At 35.2% G+C, this 19,223-nt stretch overlaps 1 protein-coding gene across 21 annotated transcripts in view; it reads right to left on the bottom strand.

The window, feature by feature from the left end:
* GPHN (gephyrin) overlaps window positions 1-19,223 on the bottom strand; it is a 268,213-nt gene that overhangs the window by 42,919 nt on the left and 206,071 nt on the right. For 12 of the 21 annotated variants that reach the window (XM_039704736.1, XM_039704738.1, XM_039704743.1 and 9 more), the window contains 2 exons: window positions 7,296-7,338; window positions 3,880-4,017 (listed from right to left, as the gene is read on the bottom strand). In XM_039704736.1, coding sequence (XP_039560670.1) covers window positions 3,880-4,017; window positions 7,296-7,338 — 181 coding nt within the window. Of the gene's footprint in view, window positions 1-3,879; window positions 4,018-7,295; window positions 7,366-9,644; window positions 9,708-19,223 lie in introns of all 21 variants that reach the window. The other 9 variants (XM_039704734.1, XM_039704754.1, XM_039704755.1 and 6 more) reach the window with 2 other exon arrangements.

Raw genomic sequence — 19,223 nt, 5'->3', positions numbered from 1 at the left:
TCTAGAAAAGCACTTTTGTAATGGCCATTAATTCACCTGTGCAAACCTGCATATCAGTGCCTGTGATACACAATATACAAGTTATTAGAAAGCTCACAGAAGCTTGTACACTTATATTGAGTAAAAAATTGCAGACACAGACATTTAAATTGTAGCACAGAAAAGGCAGCTATCAAAGGCCTAGTAAAAATACCCTTTGTTCATAGATGCACAAAATCTCATACAGAAGTGATACTTCCAATTTTAGCAGGCATGTTGTGCCTTCAATTTGCTTCTTGTCTGCATGCAAAATCACACCAATTAGGGCAAAGTTGAACAGTATGTTCTTGGCATACTGCCAGGCAATATTTGAAAGGAATAAATGGTTAGACATTAATGGGAATGAGTTCCATTACAAGAAGAAAAATGTAAGAATTATTTGCTGAAGCAGCCTTAGGCATTTAAAATGAAGCAAATCAGCAACTAGAGGACAATCTTGAGTACCTCTGCACTCTCTTTTAAGAAAATATTCTAAAAATACAATTTGACCCTATGTTGATTAATTGTAATTCAGAAAGATGTTCTGCATTATTTTAATGTCATCAAACTGCCCCTTGTGATGCTCATAGCTTTCTGAAACAAAATGGTGAATTATGAATTATACTAAACTCACTTTTCAAATGCGGTATTTGCTAAGCTTGAACCTGGAACAGTTCCGTGAAGAGCTTTGATTTCTCTGGGGCACAGCAATAAGACATCTTATACTAGGAAGTGATGGATTTTGTAAATACTGCCCTGGTGGCACTTCAGTGTGATATGAAAAGTCAATGCTACCAAACCAATCAGTGAGGCTCTTGGATTAGACAAGAACAAATGTGTTGTTCTCTGGCTTAAGCTCATACAATGTAGATTGCTTCTGCATTATAATTTTATTATCAATTAAACTTCTGCATCTTCTTAGTTTCAGAAGAATAAGTATAATCATGTTGTCTAAAAACTTAATCTTATGTGACCACAGAGCTATACTCAGGTGACTGCATTTATTTGAAATAAAAGCCTAACTGGTGGCTTCATACCAGATATCAATGACGGCAGGTGAGAAATATACTTCAGATGGCCTGGGTTTATGACACTTTCATAAAATGCTTTAGGACAGTCCATTTTTGCTAAATATGAAAGAGGTTAAATGATCTATATGGTCACTGAGCAACACACCAACATGAAAGTCATGTTTCAAAATATAACTTTAATAATCCTCTCCCTTATGTTAGGAGAGAACAGATAGATCTGTGAGACTACAGCCTGCCTTGACTTAATCAAGAATAATGTCAGGATTGTACTGGGTATTTGTACAGAACAACATTTAGCAGCTTTATTTATGAGGATGATTGCTATGAAATATGTTTAGTTTTAACTAAATCAGGTTAAATTAATTAGGCAATTAGCACTCCTAGAATTTTGCACATTTCACTTTCCTTGGAGAGAAACTGTGCTCCTGAAAGATAGTTTCAGTTGTAATTCAAATTCACAAAATCACGAAGAAAACAAACACAGCACAACAGGGCTTTTCTAAATACAGTTTCAGACCTCCAGAACTAAATTTTTAAAATTTTCTGAAATTTGATATATATTAACAAAAAAAAGAACCCGTAACTAATTGAAAAACTGGTTCTTAATTAATTGCATTCTTCAAAATTAAATTGTCTTTTATCCAACACATAAGTGTGTGCATACACACACACACACATATGCCTATATAAACAATTCTGTATATTTGTCTGTGTAACATTATGGTGATCCTTTAAGAACTTCTGAAAATGCATTTCCATCTCAGGATTTGTATCTGTAGATTAAGAGAATTGAATTTGCAGTATCACAGACACAGACAGGTCCTTTAGGCTGTCTCTGATAGGCTCAATCCTGACATTTCATACTATATACTTGGAAAATGTACCATGCTAAATTAAGTGTGCACTACTTGAAAAATAAACTGCAAGATAAAATTTTGCACTATAGTGCAAAAATATGAAGGAATTGCTGGTATAATTATGTGAACATTAAATCAAGTATCTGTCTCTGAACCTGCTAATGTTACCATCAATCTAATGCTTGTGTTTTGGGTGAGAGGGAAGAGGGTCAAAACTAAAGTGACTCAGCAGACTCAGTTCATTATTTTTGACAGAATAACAGTGCCAGAAATAACAATAGATACGTTCTGTACTTACAATCAAAACTTCTTTTATTCAAAGACGAATAATAATCCGACAGTACCTTAACTGTATCTGACATACCAGAATAAATATATGATGTGCTTATCAGGGAGGCAGATGCCAGTATTTCATCCTTTATTTCAGGACTTCAGGGTTGCATATGTAGCATTGATTTGGACTAAATGTACCCAACACTGCAGCTCATCATATTGTTCACAAAGACCTGTCTTAGAAAAGACATTTAACTGACAGCTACCCAAAAGCCCCAGTAGTTATGCCCAGCATTTATGACTTAGTGTCTTCTAATCTGCACACCATTATGAAAGTGCAGGGTGTATTATGCATATTCCTTGTTGATCCAGTATTGGTGCTGTTCTGAATGCAAGATATGGAGCATTTTCTCAGAAATCCTGCTGCCAAAGCATAGAGGAACACTGAGCTCTGCTTGGAGTCACTAAATGCACAGGTGTGATATTACATATAGTCTGCTAAATCAGTATGTCAATATGAAGACATCTTGAAGGCTTCTGGTAGCACAAAGATTTGGCAAAGAGCATGAAAACTTTGAACTTCCAAGCCAGAAGACAGAATATTCCATTCAGAAATTATTTGTGTCTCTCTGTAGCACACCAGTGTCCTAAATGTTTTTGCCTTTTGAGGTTTACAGTTCCACAATCTCTTCACTCACCACCTTACTTTTGGACAATCTGGAAGAATCCCTGGAAGAGGCTTCTGCCTCCCTACCTAGCTGAGGTTTACTTGTCAGCATATTTCCTGTCATGGTTTTGTTATGTGCCAAGAACATTCTCCCAGGCTTGATGTAAGGAATAGCAGAAGCTTAGGGAGGCACCTAATAGACACTATGAATACAGTATTTCAGGAAGGAGGACAGTTTACCTGAATAAACATGAGAGATGCCTTGCTAATTCCTTTTAGGGCCAGAAAATCACTTCATCTATCCCTACTTATACATGGTATAGATACAGTCACAAAGTCAAAAAGTCTGATATTTTGCTTGCTGTTTGGTGCTTTTGAAGACAACTTCACTGTATAAATCAAAACAAATTACTCTTTAATTACAAAGTTTGGATAGATCAAACATTAAAAGGAAGTAATTTCAGAAGATGATGATGTTAGAATAGAAAAGGAATTCTATTTATGAGAAGAAGAGGAAAATTCTGGAATGACTAGGAGGCTAACTAGAACCTGTAAAAAGAGACTGAGATAAACTGTTAAAGATTTAGACATGGAAAAAAGTGATCTGGAATCAATAATCACTTTGCTTTGATCATTAATCTTGGTTGGAAAAGGGGCTTAGTGAGAATCTTCCACAGTGAGACAAGAGAGGGAACCAAACACGGTAAAGCTTTCAGCTACTTGGCATCTACAAAAGTCCACTGAGGTACATTCAGGTTGAGTATAATATGTTTCCTGCATATAATACAAATAGGAAGAAAATTGATTAATGTATTTTATTAGTGTTCCATTACAGACTCCTTCAGGGAGCACCACTGAATTCAACTGACATTCTCCTAACTTTGAAAGGTTTCCCCTATTACAGGCACTTCCTAAACAAGTTTCTCCTGGAGAAAGCAGTGTTTCAGACACCTCACATTAATAAAAGAGCAGGAAGGTTGCCAAATAGGGAAGTAATCACCCTCATGCTCACAAAGAATCCAATTTAATATACCTCTGTAATTGATGATTTCTGTTCCAAGCACTGGGGTCATCTCCAGAACTGTGATGAAGGCCTTGTCCATGGATGTCAATGGGAATGGAGACATGCGATGTCTTCTTGCTACCTTGGTAATGTCAACAGCACTGTGACCTGCAATGAGAAAGAACAAATCCATGTGGGCTACAGAGAGCAGATTCGTGTAGTGATGTTCATTTAAACCATTTTACTGAAACTCATCAGCACTTTGGAGCAAATTAAATTAGTCAGTTATCACTATCGAGCTTTCACGTCCGACCCTGGGAAGACTGTATTCAACTAGAATCAAGAGAGTGTATATCCTTATCTGCAGTGGAGAACATGCCAGAAGTCTTGATGGGCATGAAAAGACTGATTAATGTACAACAGAAGCCCTTCCAGGTGATGCAGTATTTTACACTGAGGATGATAATCTGAGACTAATTCAGTTCTGTGAACTCAGGACAATTAATTCCATTCTGTTCTGCACAAACACATCTCAACACACTCTGTGCCATGCACAGATAAAGCACAACAATGGACACTGGGCCAGTGAGCCTGCAATCCAAGAGTGAGGTGGGAGTCCAAAGGTTTGAAATGAAGGTAGAGAGAGCACGATGAAAGCACTGGGCAGTTAAGGCAGCAGACAGCATCTCCAGCTAGTGGGCACCCTACCCATTGCCAAGATTTTGTCGTCACCATAGCAAAGTGTTGTTTAAATGTATGATTGGAGTGAAGGCAGTAGGACAACCTAAGAAGGCTTACTTTTCCCAACTGTGAGGGACAGGTAAGGAGAAAATATGACAGAAGTTGTTTGAAAGTGCAACCAACAGTGTGTTTAATTTCATGATACTCACTGAGAGATTAAACAAGGGGACAACAAGCTTTGAAGGATTTTGCAAGTGAAGATAAGCAACTGAAGAGAGAACTATTGCAGGAATACATAAACAAGAGCAACAGATATAAACTGAAGGATTCAGAGAATTACAATTGCAGAGTATCTTGAAAGGATTTACCTAGAACAAGAAGGTATTTATGACAGCCAAAGTGGATGATGTGATTTGATTCTATATGTGATATGTAATGAAATTCCTAAGTAACATAAATTACTGTACAGAAAGCATTAAATAATAGAAACTAATTTTTAACTACATGATTTTGCTTTGCAGTCACTACATAAATATCTCATTTGTTGCTGCATGTGCCTTCAGATTCTGAAAAAAATAGATTATTGCTTCAAGTGGAGTCTTCTAATAAAAAAGCAAGTAAAAATAGTACAACAATCACGCAGTCTAATTCTGAAGTCTTCCTTCAGAAGAGGAGGTTTCTTAATTAATCTATATATACAATACTTGTTCAGCACTAACACATGCTTACCTTTTCATGTGAGACATTGTTCACTAATCATTTTTTGCTATTAACACAGTAACTACCTTTTAGAGGAAGAAGTAGAGACAAGTAAAACTGCCCACCTAATTCTTCCACGAATGATTCTGGAAGAAATTATTTGAACAATCTCTTTGTATGTATTTAGAAGATAGCATGAAGTAAAAAGCAGGCACTGTGAATTTGTCAAGCACAGATAATTTTTAATTGACTTAATTATTTTCCTTAAGATAGCAGCTGGCATTCTGAGGAAGAGAGAAACCTTGATGAGACATTTTCTAACTATATTAAGACTTTACAAACTCTTAAACCTAACTTTATCATAAGAAAACTAGGGACAAATGATCCAAATTGAACTATTGTAAGATAAAAGTGTAGCATGGAAAAACTGCATTCCTGGTTTTAACAACGGAGATCTCCCTAGCAAGCTTACATTTCCAGTTATCATGCCTGTTTTTTGTTGACAACATCATTAAAGAGGAAAAGGAAAGCATTTGTGAAATACAGTCAAACTTCCCACACCCGCCTCTGCACAGAGAAAGAAACCCTGCTTTAGCAGCACTGTAATTTCTGAGGGTCCAGCAGATTCCACACAATACATCCTAAAAACATTTTCCTGATGTTTTAAGTTGGAAAATATGAAGGAAAATGCTAACAAAAAACATGTCACAGCAAAGAAAGCTGAGGGAATTGTGTGACAGTGAACAACCTTTATGCTATTGCCACTAGATGCTTTTACTGCTTCTAGCAGTAATTTCAATGCTACTTAAAAACTCACTGTTAGCTACTTTAGAAACTCACATTTCACCTCTTTAAACCTTAAAAAAGTGATAGAATGCACAGGTTTTGAATGCTTTGACTGGTCCCCAGAGAACAACCTTCAAATTTGCAAGTCTGTCCCTAATGCATGTCATTTTCTTAAGTCAAAGGTTCTGTTAAAATCGTCTGAGAAATGCATTCTACAACACAGACTTTTTGGAAATAGATAAAATTCCCTAATCTCTGACATATTTTTTTCCAATACCAAAAGTAACACCCATTATTTCTGCAAGAAAAGTCAAGAAAATAGAGCCCCTTTAGGTGTTAAACCCAAAGCATGAATAGCCTTTTTGAAGAAAGGAAGGAGGATGCTGGTGTAACTATTAACCTTTCTCTCTCCCATTTCTTCCTACAAACAAATGTTAACATTTCTGTTAGAGGTATCACAGATTTAAATAGACCCAGAGACAATTTTTTTTTTAATTCTAAAACTACTAAATGGTACTTTAATTACAAGAAAATGACATTAAACAACTGCTCAAACTTCACCAAGTTATCTTTCACTAATGTGAAATGTCAGATAGCTCTAAAAATAACTACTTACATTAAGCTGCATTTGTACGACAGACTAATCCTCTAGCTTTGAAGCAGCTAATTCAATTGGTTGCATAAGGTAGAAAATTCTTGACAGCCTGCTCTTTTACCACCAAAACATCTTCCTAGTCCTGTCATTATACATATACACACACATATGGAGGATCAAATTTTAGACTAGAAAAGATTCCCACAACACAAAGAAAAAGAATTCTGCAAATTAAACTAGACATCTCTTGGATCAAATGTGAACTCTTAACCTTTGCATTTTTTGGTTTGGTTCTATGCAATACAACATTCATATTCATGTTTAAGTATGAAAATAAAAATAATATATATTCAAGTGGAGAATCTCCATTTTCATTGTCTTTGAGTGTTAATTCTTGCCCATAAAGTCTGCACACACATGATAATTTACAAGAAAACATCACAAGCAACACAGACCTCCATGTCATTAGAAATACAACTTGGAAGAATAAATTAAAAGGTGACTCTCCATTAATACATGAACACGATGAGGTATTTGCAGTTTTACCTTTGGACTGGATTTCACTGCCTTAAATTACTAAATTTGAGCTGCAAACCCACTTAGTCCCACCTCTGATCTGACTATCATTTGCTGTCTTCTGAGCAGTCCTAGTTTCTCAACAGAGCTAAGAAGTTTCTGCACTTACTTGCTCTGAGGATGTTCTCCTTGCTGCTGCACCTAGACTGGACCTGCAGAGAGAGCACAGAGTCTATGAGCTACAGAAGTTAACAAGAATGCAAAATACAGAGATAAAATGGGCAAGCTCCTGGGATCTAAGACAGAGGCTATACATATTTTCAGCAACATTCTTACATATTTTGCATGAGATAAGTATATTTAAGCAGGAGGGTATATTTAAGCTGATGGTCAGAATCTGATACAAGCAATTTGATTCCACACCCCTTCCATAAGAAACTAAGGACAGTAAGTGAGAAAAATCAAAGAACAAAGTGCTTAAAATTATGTGTTGAGCATCAGTTTTCAACAGAAAATACACATTTTCTTATACAGCTGTAATTGCACTAGCACTGAATCAAGGTCCTCTTTAATGATTAGACAGAATACTAACAAAAGTATATGACTTGATTTAAAATTCTATTGCTGATATTTTCAGGTATTGAGAGTTTAAAATATTTATTTTCAATTATGTTGATTCTGCAAATGTTTAATAAGAAATCTTCACAATTGTATAAGCAACACACAATGGCTGTCTAAATGGCTCCTGGATGGAGCTGATAAATTTACTCTGCTGTTCCTATTTGGTTAAAAGATGTTCACTATGAATTTTGTAGTGGAATTCTACTTTAAAAAGTAACTGTGTGAGAATGACATGGTTTCTCAACAACCCCTCTTCTTTGATGCTTAGGACACTGTGCTATTCCAGATAGATTAGTCTGACTGCAGGGAAATTGGGCAATTCATATCGGTCTAATGCTCTAGTAACACTGGATATTTACAGCTCTGTTTACTATGGAGATTTAAAAAATAATTGTTGTTTTGTTTTGGTTTTTTTAGAGTATCAGCCCTGTAAACACAACACAGTTTAAATTTTTAATTCTTCTCAGGTTTGGAAAGATAGCATAATGTATAATAACCCTGAAGCTGCAAGTTTTCAGATGGACTACTGTCAGACCAGATGACTGAACTGGCAGCACTTGAACAGAAAGCATTTTGTGTGGACAAAACCCCAGCTAAAGTAAACTTCACAGGAAGACAAACCTCTGAGATAGTAAGAACTGAATCCTTCTCTTTTTTACTTTATTGACAAAGGTCTTTTAAATTTCAATGAGAATACTAATAAAGTAAAAGTGTGTACATGTAGTGAAAGAAGTGGAATAGCATAGGTGATGCTGAGGGTGTAATTTTCCAGCAGAACATCTGTCTCTGCTGCAAAAGCAAAGGAGTTAATCCAGATTATATTTCAGACCTCACTCTGGACTTGCAGTTACAGAAATATTGCCTAGAAAGTGAATATGTATTATCTAACAATTGATGAAGAATGGATAAACCCCCAACCCCTCCAAAGCTGTCTTCAGAAAGGAACAACCATTTAAGGCTGAAACAAATGGTGCCCCAGCTTCTAAACCTCTTTCTTCTGTTCCACAGCAGCTTGCCCCAGATAGATAGTCACATAAAAAATTGGATTCTACAGCGCAACACAATCTAATTATTGTAATGGAATAACTTATGGAAAGTAATGTTGCAACTTAGAGTGGGTTATGGAGTCCTTCCCTGAAAAAAACTCTGGTTTAACAAAAACAAACAAAAAGCCCCACACCCTCCCCACTTCCCACCAAAAATACTGTACAAGAAAACTGCAAACAAAAGATTAATGATGCCCAAATTTGGCCCAGAGTTGTTTTACCAGATTTCAAAGGCATAAAATGAACTCTCTTTGGAAGAAGTAAATATTTACCTATAATTTACCAAAGGACAATTCTGGACCAAAAAGGTGGTATAATGGCAAGAAAGAAAACACAAAAGAAAGAGAAGCACAGTTTGAGAGGGAGGGAGAGAGAAGCAGGATGGATGTGGCAAGGCAGAAGATGGTGTATGCAAAAGGAGACATGGGCCTATGTGTGTAAGACTACTGTTTAAAATGGAAGAGGCTCTCTTATTTCTCACTGAAAAACATGAAAAGAGAAAATGAGGAATGGACCTGCTGCAAAATAATTTAGCAATTCAGCAACTGTGGAATGAAATTCAGTGAGATAACACAGTCCTAAAGAAAAAGGCAAAAAACCAAAAATACAAAACACAAACATTTGAAACAATCTACTAAAACAAACTAAGTAAAATATGTGATCCAAAGGACACAGATAAAAGCTACTAGAGAAGGAGGAAAAATGTTAGCAGACAAAGACAGTGCTAAAGAAGTAAAATGGAAGTCAAGAGAGAGTCTTTCAACAAAGTGGAGGAACAGAAGGAGCCCAAACCCATAGCGCAAAGCAATGTTTGCGAATGGAAAACAGCTCCTTTGAGCAGTAATAGTTACTCTCGAGTTGTAGCCTCTATTCCTCCTCAGTTCATCTTTAAGCCCTTCCAACCTATAGTGGAGCTAGTGTATGGACAAAAACAAGAGATTTATAATGAACAGAGCAGCTGAGATTTGCAGATCAAATCTTCTAATATAAAAAACGTGCTGACAAAGTTTTGCTCTTAAAATGTCCAAATGACAATGGTAACAAAAGACAGCTGGCTTCACATACAGCCTCTCACAGGTCATTTTTTTAATTCTGTGCACACAGAGGACTTCATATTTACTTTTTGATTTCTTACACCCAGCCTAAAGTTTCCACATTATCACTCACCTGATGGACAACATATGCAGTATGAGAAATAATTTGCTTCCCACAAATTTTAAAAGCAGCTGTGGAAGAGGAATCCATGATAATAAAATAAAAGGCTTGATCAGCTAGACTTGATCGTTTCCCAACCTATGCTCACAGCTGCAGAATACAAACCATGTTTTAACATAACTAACATCAAAATTAGTTATTACATAATACTTCTGTTTAATATGAATTGCACATTCTTATCCTAAATGTTATTTTAAATCAAAACTCCAGTAAAATGCTTTTTAATAAAACCCACCAGTTCCCTAACACATACAGTTTTGGCAGCAATGGAGCTTTTATAAATAGGGTCATGTGCTTTAAGCGCCTTTTAAAATATTCATTATTTGTATTTTTTACTACTTCGTTATTTGTGACATTTACAAAAAATCCGTAATCTTTTCACAGCTATTGTTAACTGAGGAATCCATGCTATATTGTGTATAGTACCATGACTAACTAGGGAGAATTATTATGAGGAGAATTTACTGTAATTCTTCTCATGCACAGGTAGTCACAGAAAGAACAAACTATGGCTGTCTTTTCTTTCACAGGGAAAGTATAGACTTATTGTTTGTCTATTCTACAGCCTCTTGGCTCACAGTCTATCTTGGCATTGGGCTACCAGCCAGTACCATTCCCCTGCATAGTTCAGACAGAATGTAACCAAACCCAAAGCATTCAGTTCACATTACTCTGTATTTTAAACAAATTGGATTTTATGTTCTTGAAAATGTAACTTCATCATGCTGGAATGCAGAGTAAGCTTTCTCCCATAAGCTGAAGTAGTAAATAGAATGTGAAATACAGTACTCAAAAATAAATAAAGGGAATGGTAAAAATAAAGAGTCCTGCTGACAACTTCTATCTATTGGTCATGATTGGTCTGAAAAAAAATCAAACAGTGGCTGTACTAAATTGGATTCATTTAAGTTTACATAATATGTTTTGCTGCAAATAAAAATCAGTCTGAAATTTTTTTCAAAAAAAATATAAAAAGACACAAAGAAAAGTTCATGCTACGAGTGAAAAATTCATGTGAAAAAAAAATGGAAAAAGAAAACTGAGAAACCCTTTAACACTCTACCATGACTTTTAGGAATTGTTAGAGAAATTACTTACCTTTTTAAAGTCATAACAAGATTAGCACAGAGTATTAAGTCAGCTCTTCATTATGGGAGGTACAATTAAAAGCCATTGGTTATAATAAAACAAATTGCTAGACAAAGGTGAAGAGGTTCCAGCCCAATATGAAAAGCTAACTCTTACGGGAGTACATTTTAACTCAATACTACAACATGAAGAACAATTCAGAACAATGACATCAAAGCATGAGTTACCACCAACAGAAAGAGCCCATTTCTCAGGAACACAGAGCCTGCAGGAGGCTGACCCATAACCTTTAGCACTTATGGGGAAGCACATTGCTCCACTCTGAGGAAAGCATGCAGAATGTGGAACCACCAGCAGAAACCCAAACATAGGCAGAGGACTAAGGTACAGCAGCGGGAATGAGCTCGCCAAGCTGTAATGAAGGAAGCAGGGAAAGCAAAGCACAGCAGCTGTTTACAATTTCAGAACTGCATTCTCACTCTCCCAAACACCAGGCAGGCCTGTTCATGAGCTAGTGCACCTACTTCACTTTCTGATAGTGAGAAAGTGCATAACTCATGCAGCTTCCTTAAAACTTCAGCAGCTTTATGAAGACAACGTGTCTGCTATGATGTGGGAAAGTATGCTGCTGCTGCTTTTGTTCTGCATGTGATTTATAAGTAATTTCATGACCCAAGTTCTGTACAATATACACTATGCATGTGCCATTTGAATGGTATCTGAAATATTTGCCTGCTTTAAACAGATTTCAAATCACATGTGATCTAATTTATAACTGTAGGGGTTTGCAGTGTCTTCTGCCTAAAATAGCTTCTATCCTCTAAGAGTGCAACATACATTATTCACTGTCTCTAAATAAACAGATAAGAGAAAACTAAGCATGAATAACAATATCTGAAGCTAATCTGATAATACTTACTTTAAAACTGATTTTGGCACGTTATTCTAAGCAATATCCATAAGGTTAAACTAGGAGCAAATGAAAAATGCAATGAAATACATTGTTGATTTCACAAAAAAGACTGGGTTACATCTATCCTGATTTAACAGGATTAATCTATTAATTATTATTATTAATTATTGTCTCTGTTCTCTGAAGAACAGAGAGAATAGCTTTGATTGAATTAATAGGGAATATAAAAATGAAGTTGTTAAAAAACATTCACAAGAATGGCTTGGTTGGAAGAGATCTTGAAGATCCCTTCATACATCTGGAATTGTGTACTTCACAAAACATTCAATAAAGTATGTGAGGATTAAAAAATCCTATTACAACATGCAATCTTCCAATGTCAGGAATCAATTCTTATTCAAACAACACTTTTACACTGAACTGAACGTACAAGGTCTTAAGAGAATGCTTTATGGCCATCTGAATTAGGACTAAAGTCAGTTCAAAAAAAACAGAATAATTTTTTCCTATTACACTGAGACCTCTTCTGAAACGGAAAGAAAATGAACACAAGGAATTTGACAGCAGCAGACATTACTCATTAACACAATTTTTAAAACAAGCACCCCTGATGGTGGGATTTAGCTCACCAAAATTTAAATATGAATATTAAATAATGTGGTATTCTGCACAAGAAATCACACATTTGGAGTCAGTGTGAAGAAATAAACAGATAATTATTTGAAGCCAAAATAATTTTAGGAGCAGATTTTTACAACTTATTAAGTGTTGTGCTTGGTAGACTGGACACTGAACAAAAGTAAATTTTAAATCTTGAATATGTCACTGTCTTTATCCATACATTACTGAGCTCTCTTTTCTGAGTTTTTTTTCTAATCACCTACACTTTACACACAGATTTACTGAATTTTGATAATTGTTTCCCAGTACACTATGAACACACATATGGAATTCTATGGTCAGATTAGGGCTCATCCTAACTACTATTCAAACAGGACCTTGGAAGGGGATTGATGAATACACCATAGAAATATAAGGGCTGAAGTGGTTCCTTTTACAGCAGCAGTATTAAAAAAAAAGTATTAGCCAATATTTCAAACAACATGGAATGAAAAGGCAAAGAGCAGTTTTCTTAGATTAGTCACCTCTCAACAGGAATTACCATTGTGCTGGAGAGGTAAAACCAACACATTTATTTATCCTAGAAGAGGATTCAAAGAAATCTTACACGCCAACTCAAATAGCAAGCTGAACACCTCACAATGAGAAGACAGGAAAAACTGTGATATATACAGTAAAAAAGGGAGACAAAATAGCAAACCACAGTAAGCTAACAGGAAAGCCAACTGGCTACTACAAACTGGCAGCATAGGCTTCATAGTTGAGAATTAAAAGAGGCAAAGTGGGATTTCTTCTCTTGAGGGCAGTTTTAATGAAATGTTTACCTTAGTATGAAAAAAAAAAGAGCTGCATTTTCTGTTCTTAGGAGGAGGGACAGCATAGAGATAATGCTATATGAGTAACACTGGAATGTTGGCACATTTCAGTGGTATTTTTTGGGTGGTTCAGAGTTTATTCAAGATTGTACCACTTTTTGTTAAGAGAAGCTGTGTTAATTATAATACCAAAAAAAGAGCTGCATTTTCTGTTCTTAGGAGGAGGGACAGCATAGAGATAATGCTATATGAGTAACACTGGAATGTTGGCACATTTTATGGGAGTTTATTCAAGATCGTACCACTTTTTGTTCAGAGAAGCTGTGTTAATTATAATACACAAATACAAAGAGATCAGGTATCTTGTATAAGCTAAAGCATATATTTATTCAAGACATAAACATTATTGCCAAATTTGTTCACAAACTCCACCAGGTATTTCTAACCTGTGCTATCAAAATTCAGGTGGGATAAGACACAAAATAATCTCTAGAAACACTGCATTTGAAAAAATGCATCGTTCTACTACTTGTGTTACTAACTGTGAACAAAATCTTTTATTTGTTTGAATGAAAATCTTGAATGTTCTTCAAATGCCCTGGAAATAGTGTCCACTTTGAGAAGTAGACAGTGTAAACAAAGGCAGAGATAATAAGATGTATTTACTAAGAGGTACAAGGGCAAAAAAATTCCTGTTATCCTTGTTGTTTGCCACAGAAATGGTATTTACTTGCCTATTTTCATAGAATTTCACACCCTGCCAATTTGACTGACAAACCACTTGGCCTTACGAGTATGCATTAGATGTCTGAGTTCTATCCTGTCTGACCAGCGTGAACTCCTTGTCCCAGATTAACCAACTTTTAAAGTTGTTTTCAGATACATGAGTAATGTAGAGAAATTCTTGTCTTCAAGCACACTATAAATTACTCTCTCACCCTTGACTAGTATGGTTGACATTTAAAAAAACTCCTATCTGCTTCCAGGCCTATGGCCTCCATCCCTTCGATCCAAGGTCTGTGGAGTGAAAAAGCATCTCTCCACTGAAGTTCGTATGAGTCTGACTCAAACTTCTAGGCTAACAAAGCTTACAATACCCATTTCATGCTTACAATCTGATCTTCCTGGAAGCAGACCACACAGGTAACATTCCTTGTATTTCTGTGTTAAAGGAACATGAACACATGTATACAGGAACAAATCAATCAAAACTTAGAAACTGTTCTGTGACTTTGTGGCTTCAAGAGCCATCAATCAACCTTACAATCTGATCTTCCTGGAAGCAGACCACACAGGTAACATTCCTTGTATTTCTATGTTGAAGGAACATGAACACAAGTATACAGGAACAAAGCAATCAAAACTTAGAAACTGTTCTGTGATTTGTGGCTTCAAGAGCCATCAATCAAATGAGCAGTGCCCAAAGAGTCAGCAAAAGCCACCACCCAATTTCTTAGATTTTTTAAAGCATCTTTAATCTTCACCTTTTTCTTGTTGGTGGTCAGAAATTTTGGTTGGAGATTTTTACAGTCCTTAGATTTTTTAAAGCATCTTTAATCTTCACCTTTTTCTTGTTGGTGTTTACCAGAAATTTTGGTTGGAGATTTTTATAGTTATTATCATTCTAAAGTGAATGGTTGGACTACTTTTTTAACTATAGGAGCAGGAACAAAACATGTTTCCCCATGTAGTATGATCGTAACTTCTGTACTAGCATAACTTCAAAGAAGTTGATTTTAGTTAATCTTTTTATTTGAGCTAGGAAGATTAAATTTGAAGGGCTTCAAGTACCAGAGCCAAAACTAGTAAACACAGGGTAACAATAATCTTATATCTGGTGTATATTATAATCTCTCATGTATACAATATTCAGTCAAAACCTCAGACGTGTACACTTTAAAGTATAAAAATAAATAAAGCTCTTTAAAGTTTAAGATTCAAACTAAGGGGCAACAACTGTAAGAAAAATAAATCTTCATTTCATGAATCCTTCTGAATAGTAAATATCAGACATCTTACTGTATGAAGAGCTAGATTTATGCCTTTGAGCTGAGACAGAAACACAGACTACATTCCTCTGAGGAGAATCCTTAAAGTGAAATCAGAATGGTCATGGATGAACAACATGAAGATTTCAGAGTGTTCATAAGCTACAGAAAGGAGAGGCTGGAACTGAAGAAATGTTGCACTACAAACTATTGTTAAACACAAGTTAGAAATTGTTTTTGAAAGTAACCAGAAATGTAAATGAAGAAAGGGGATTTGCATTTGGGATTTTGCTTTGAGCTCAAAGGCTCAACAGGATAAGATTCCTTTAGTGTTACCTTGAATTTGGCAGTCTGGATTGCAAGGTCCAGCACAACAGCCATCACCAGGCTCTCCACAGCAGATATGCACCTGAGAACACAGCTCGCCGGTTCTTAAAAAAACAACCACTTTATGGCAAGAATGCTTAGCAAAAAAGTAGTTTCCATGTTAAAACCAGCATTTGAAAAATGGGAAAAACAGGAAGAAAACTTAGGGGGCACTCATAGGAACCCATTGACATTTGAGCTGTGCATTACTGATACTGACACTGCTGTGAATATCTAACTTGATTTGCATGTATTTAAACAGACTGCTCGCTAGAGACACATGTAAATTAAATCACATGCATGGCATTTGACATCAGTGGTTTTTCCAAAAGCTTTAACAGCAGTAGAAGCTTTCCTCTACTTAATTCATTGCTATTTCAGACTTTAGACTAATTTTTTAATAAATTCTATTACTAAAGCTGACTCTTCAGAGTTAGACTGCTTTGGGAGCTGGAGCTAGAGAACAGTTGCACCAAGTGTTATTACCAGTGTAACACAATGCAAAATTATGTCTGGCTTCTCAAATAAGTTGATTTAAGTAGTAAGCAAATAAATTCTAAACACTGTATGCTGGTGAGCAGCACAATAAAAAGAAAACAGTGCTTGTCTAGAAAAAAACCTTCACAGTTGTATCCAATCAAGCCAATTTTATTGCCATACAGTCAAATATATGGTACAGCACAAGAAAATGGAAAAAAATCACTTTGCTTAAATGGATGTGTTTACAGTGGAATAATGGCAAGACTACCTTCGGAAAATGCAAAGGAGCCTATGCTAAAATCAAACAAAATAAAAATGACATTGATAGCTCTTTGGCTCAATCTAATTTGTTTCATAAAGGATGGCACATCTCTACCATAAGGCAAGGTGAAATGTCTTCCCATTTTGTGGTACAAGAAGCAATAGGGAATGATAATTTAAAATTGAAACATGAAGATTTGTCTTGAAACAAAAAGTAGCGAATTTTAAGTTTCAGATGGGGAAGAAAAGAAATAATTTATTTACTCTTTTTCTGATAAATTCAGACTTGAAAAGCATTTCGCTACAACAATAATCAACAAAAAGTACTACAGTTTTGTTAGGTTGAATAGATAAGGTTTAAGTCAAAATCTGTAACATTAAATGAGATGCTGTCCAGAACCCTATCTTTTACCACTCTCCTAAATGTTAAATAGTTTTTTGTACATTAACTTAGTGCTTGAAGTGAACTTATTTGTACTGAATGAAAGTGCAAAATGTTAATGTGAAGGGATAACTTTATTTGGCAGAAGTCAAAAGCTAAGTACCATGCACAGAGAAGGTGTAGGTTTAAATAACATTTTGCTTCTATTTTGAATGTATAAACTAATAATGGATCTAATTTGAGATTCAGCAATGGATGAGTAAAGATAAATAGTATTTAAAGTACAAATACTGCAATATTTGTTAAATAATTAAAAAATTATATGATGCCATTAATCCAAGTTATTAATGTAAACTTCGATCAGATTATTGCAATAGCACACTGTCCTTCCTGATGTAACTTTGAAATTTTGTCATTCTCTATTCTTACATGACAAAGAAAATGCTAGAGAAAATGTTTGTAATCTTAATCCTAAACTAATCCTAATATTATTAATGAAGATGGCACTAGCAAAAGTATTTTCTATGAATAAGGAAGAACACTGTTTTTTCACAAATTTTTGCATTTTAGTGTGCACTAAGGAAACTGTGTTTCTCTAAAAGTAAGAATCTTAATTAATTTTTCTTAAGCATAAGGTGGTACTACTAGCAAATCAAAGTGCAATCCTTTAAATGGCAATTGCCAAATAGCTCTGAGTTCTTGCTTATGTTTGAAAGAGAAATACCTATAAATTCTAATTTTACTTAAAAACTCATTGTTCTGTTTGCAACTGCAAAAACAAACTCACAGAAAACCAGGAAGAGATTGTGCCACCATATTTGGACAACCCCCAAATGATTATTGGATCATTATTGCCTCTGTTGTGTTCATTTATTTCTTGGAAAAACATTATTTGAAATTTGAAAGAGCATCTCTGCAAAGTATATGGCATTCATAAGGAAACAAGATAGGGATTCTGAATTTAATGCAGAAATTTCTGTTCAATGGCTCAGTATATTTTTGTATGTCAGATGTAATGAACCAAGTTCTCTATCTGTTGGACTTCTACATGAAATCAGAGAAAAGAACAGGGCACCTGCTTACATTTACTCAATTTGGGCTATGTAGAGTAGATTTACAACAGATATCAACAGGGAACTTAGCATCCCGTAACTAAAACTGAATTCAGGTTCTATGCTGCTGGTAAATAGCTCCTCCTGAATGATCTCCTGGTTATTCAGCACTGCCTTCTAGTCAAACTAGTCTAAGCAGAAGGAGAACCAGTCTCTTACCTGGCTTTAATTCTGAAGAACAAGATTCAGTTATTTACAACAATTTGTAATGTACACTATATAAAATACTTTAACTTACAGAACTTAAAAGTATTCATGCAGTCTCTAAATGGTCTTCTGAAGTTAACTACCTATTGCAGGAAATAGTACTTCCTCTTTTTGTCTGAATACTGCTCCTTAATTCCTTGTACTGGTGACTCTCAATAAGATAATACAGGTCTCTGCTGTGTTATTAACAATAATGCAATTAAATACCAGCAATCAGTATGCAGCCAATACATTGGCCAAACCTATGTTTACAGAAATAATATTCTTTGTGGCAGAGAGAACTAACAAAGTATTTTGCAATCTTTCACAATAAAAGACATCATGTTCTAACCACTCAATGAGGTTTAATAAAACACATGGCCCTGAGTGTCTTCCTCTTTGAAAAACTTTACTTTTTGGAAAGCAGGGAGTAGCACTGCAATAAACATTTTGTTGCCACTATGCTTCCAACAAGCAGATCAATAGGTTTCCTTCATTACGCTTTCAGCCAAACACACAGCGCATGCAAAAGCCAGAGGACAAGGAGAGAGAGAAACTGATGCTGCTAATAGAAAGTTTGAGATACAAATGAGAATAAAAAATGATGCCACTGCATAACACTACCTAAATGTAATTTTATAAAATAGGAGACTATGGGCCTTCATTGTTCAATCTGTTCAATTTACATTGTGAATTATATTTTTGAGATACAAGCTGATGTCAGAGTAGTTCTAAAAATTTAAGTGAAGCTGATTTGATTAAATATCTTAAGTGAACTACTACTATTTAAAAATAAGCTATGTTTTGTGACAAATGAATAATAAGTAAATTACGTATCTATTCTACACATGTTATACTGCACACCTGTTAAGTCATTATAAGTCCTAATTATTAATTTAACTCTTAGACAAACCATTTAAGTAGTCCTGCTAACATCCACAGAAATTACGGGCATGAAGCTAACTGGTTTTCATCAAGGGTGAAAAATTTCATTGCACACTG

This window comes from Passer montanus, unplaced genomic scaffold, assembly GCF_014805655.1.
Source record: "Passer montanus isolate IOZ18808 unplaced genomic scaffold, ASM1480565v1 scaffold18, whole genome shotgun sequence".
NCBI lineage: Eukaryota > Metazoa > Chordata > Aves > Passeriformes > Passeridae > Passer > Passer montanus.
Note: the sequence above shows the minus strand (reverse complement) of the source record. Positions and strands in the feature narration are given on the sequence as shown.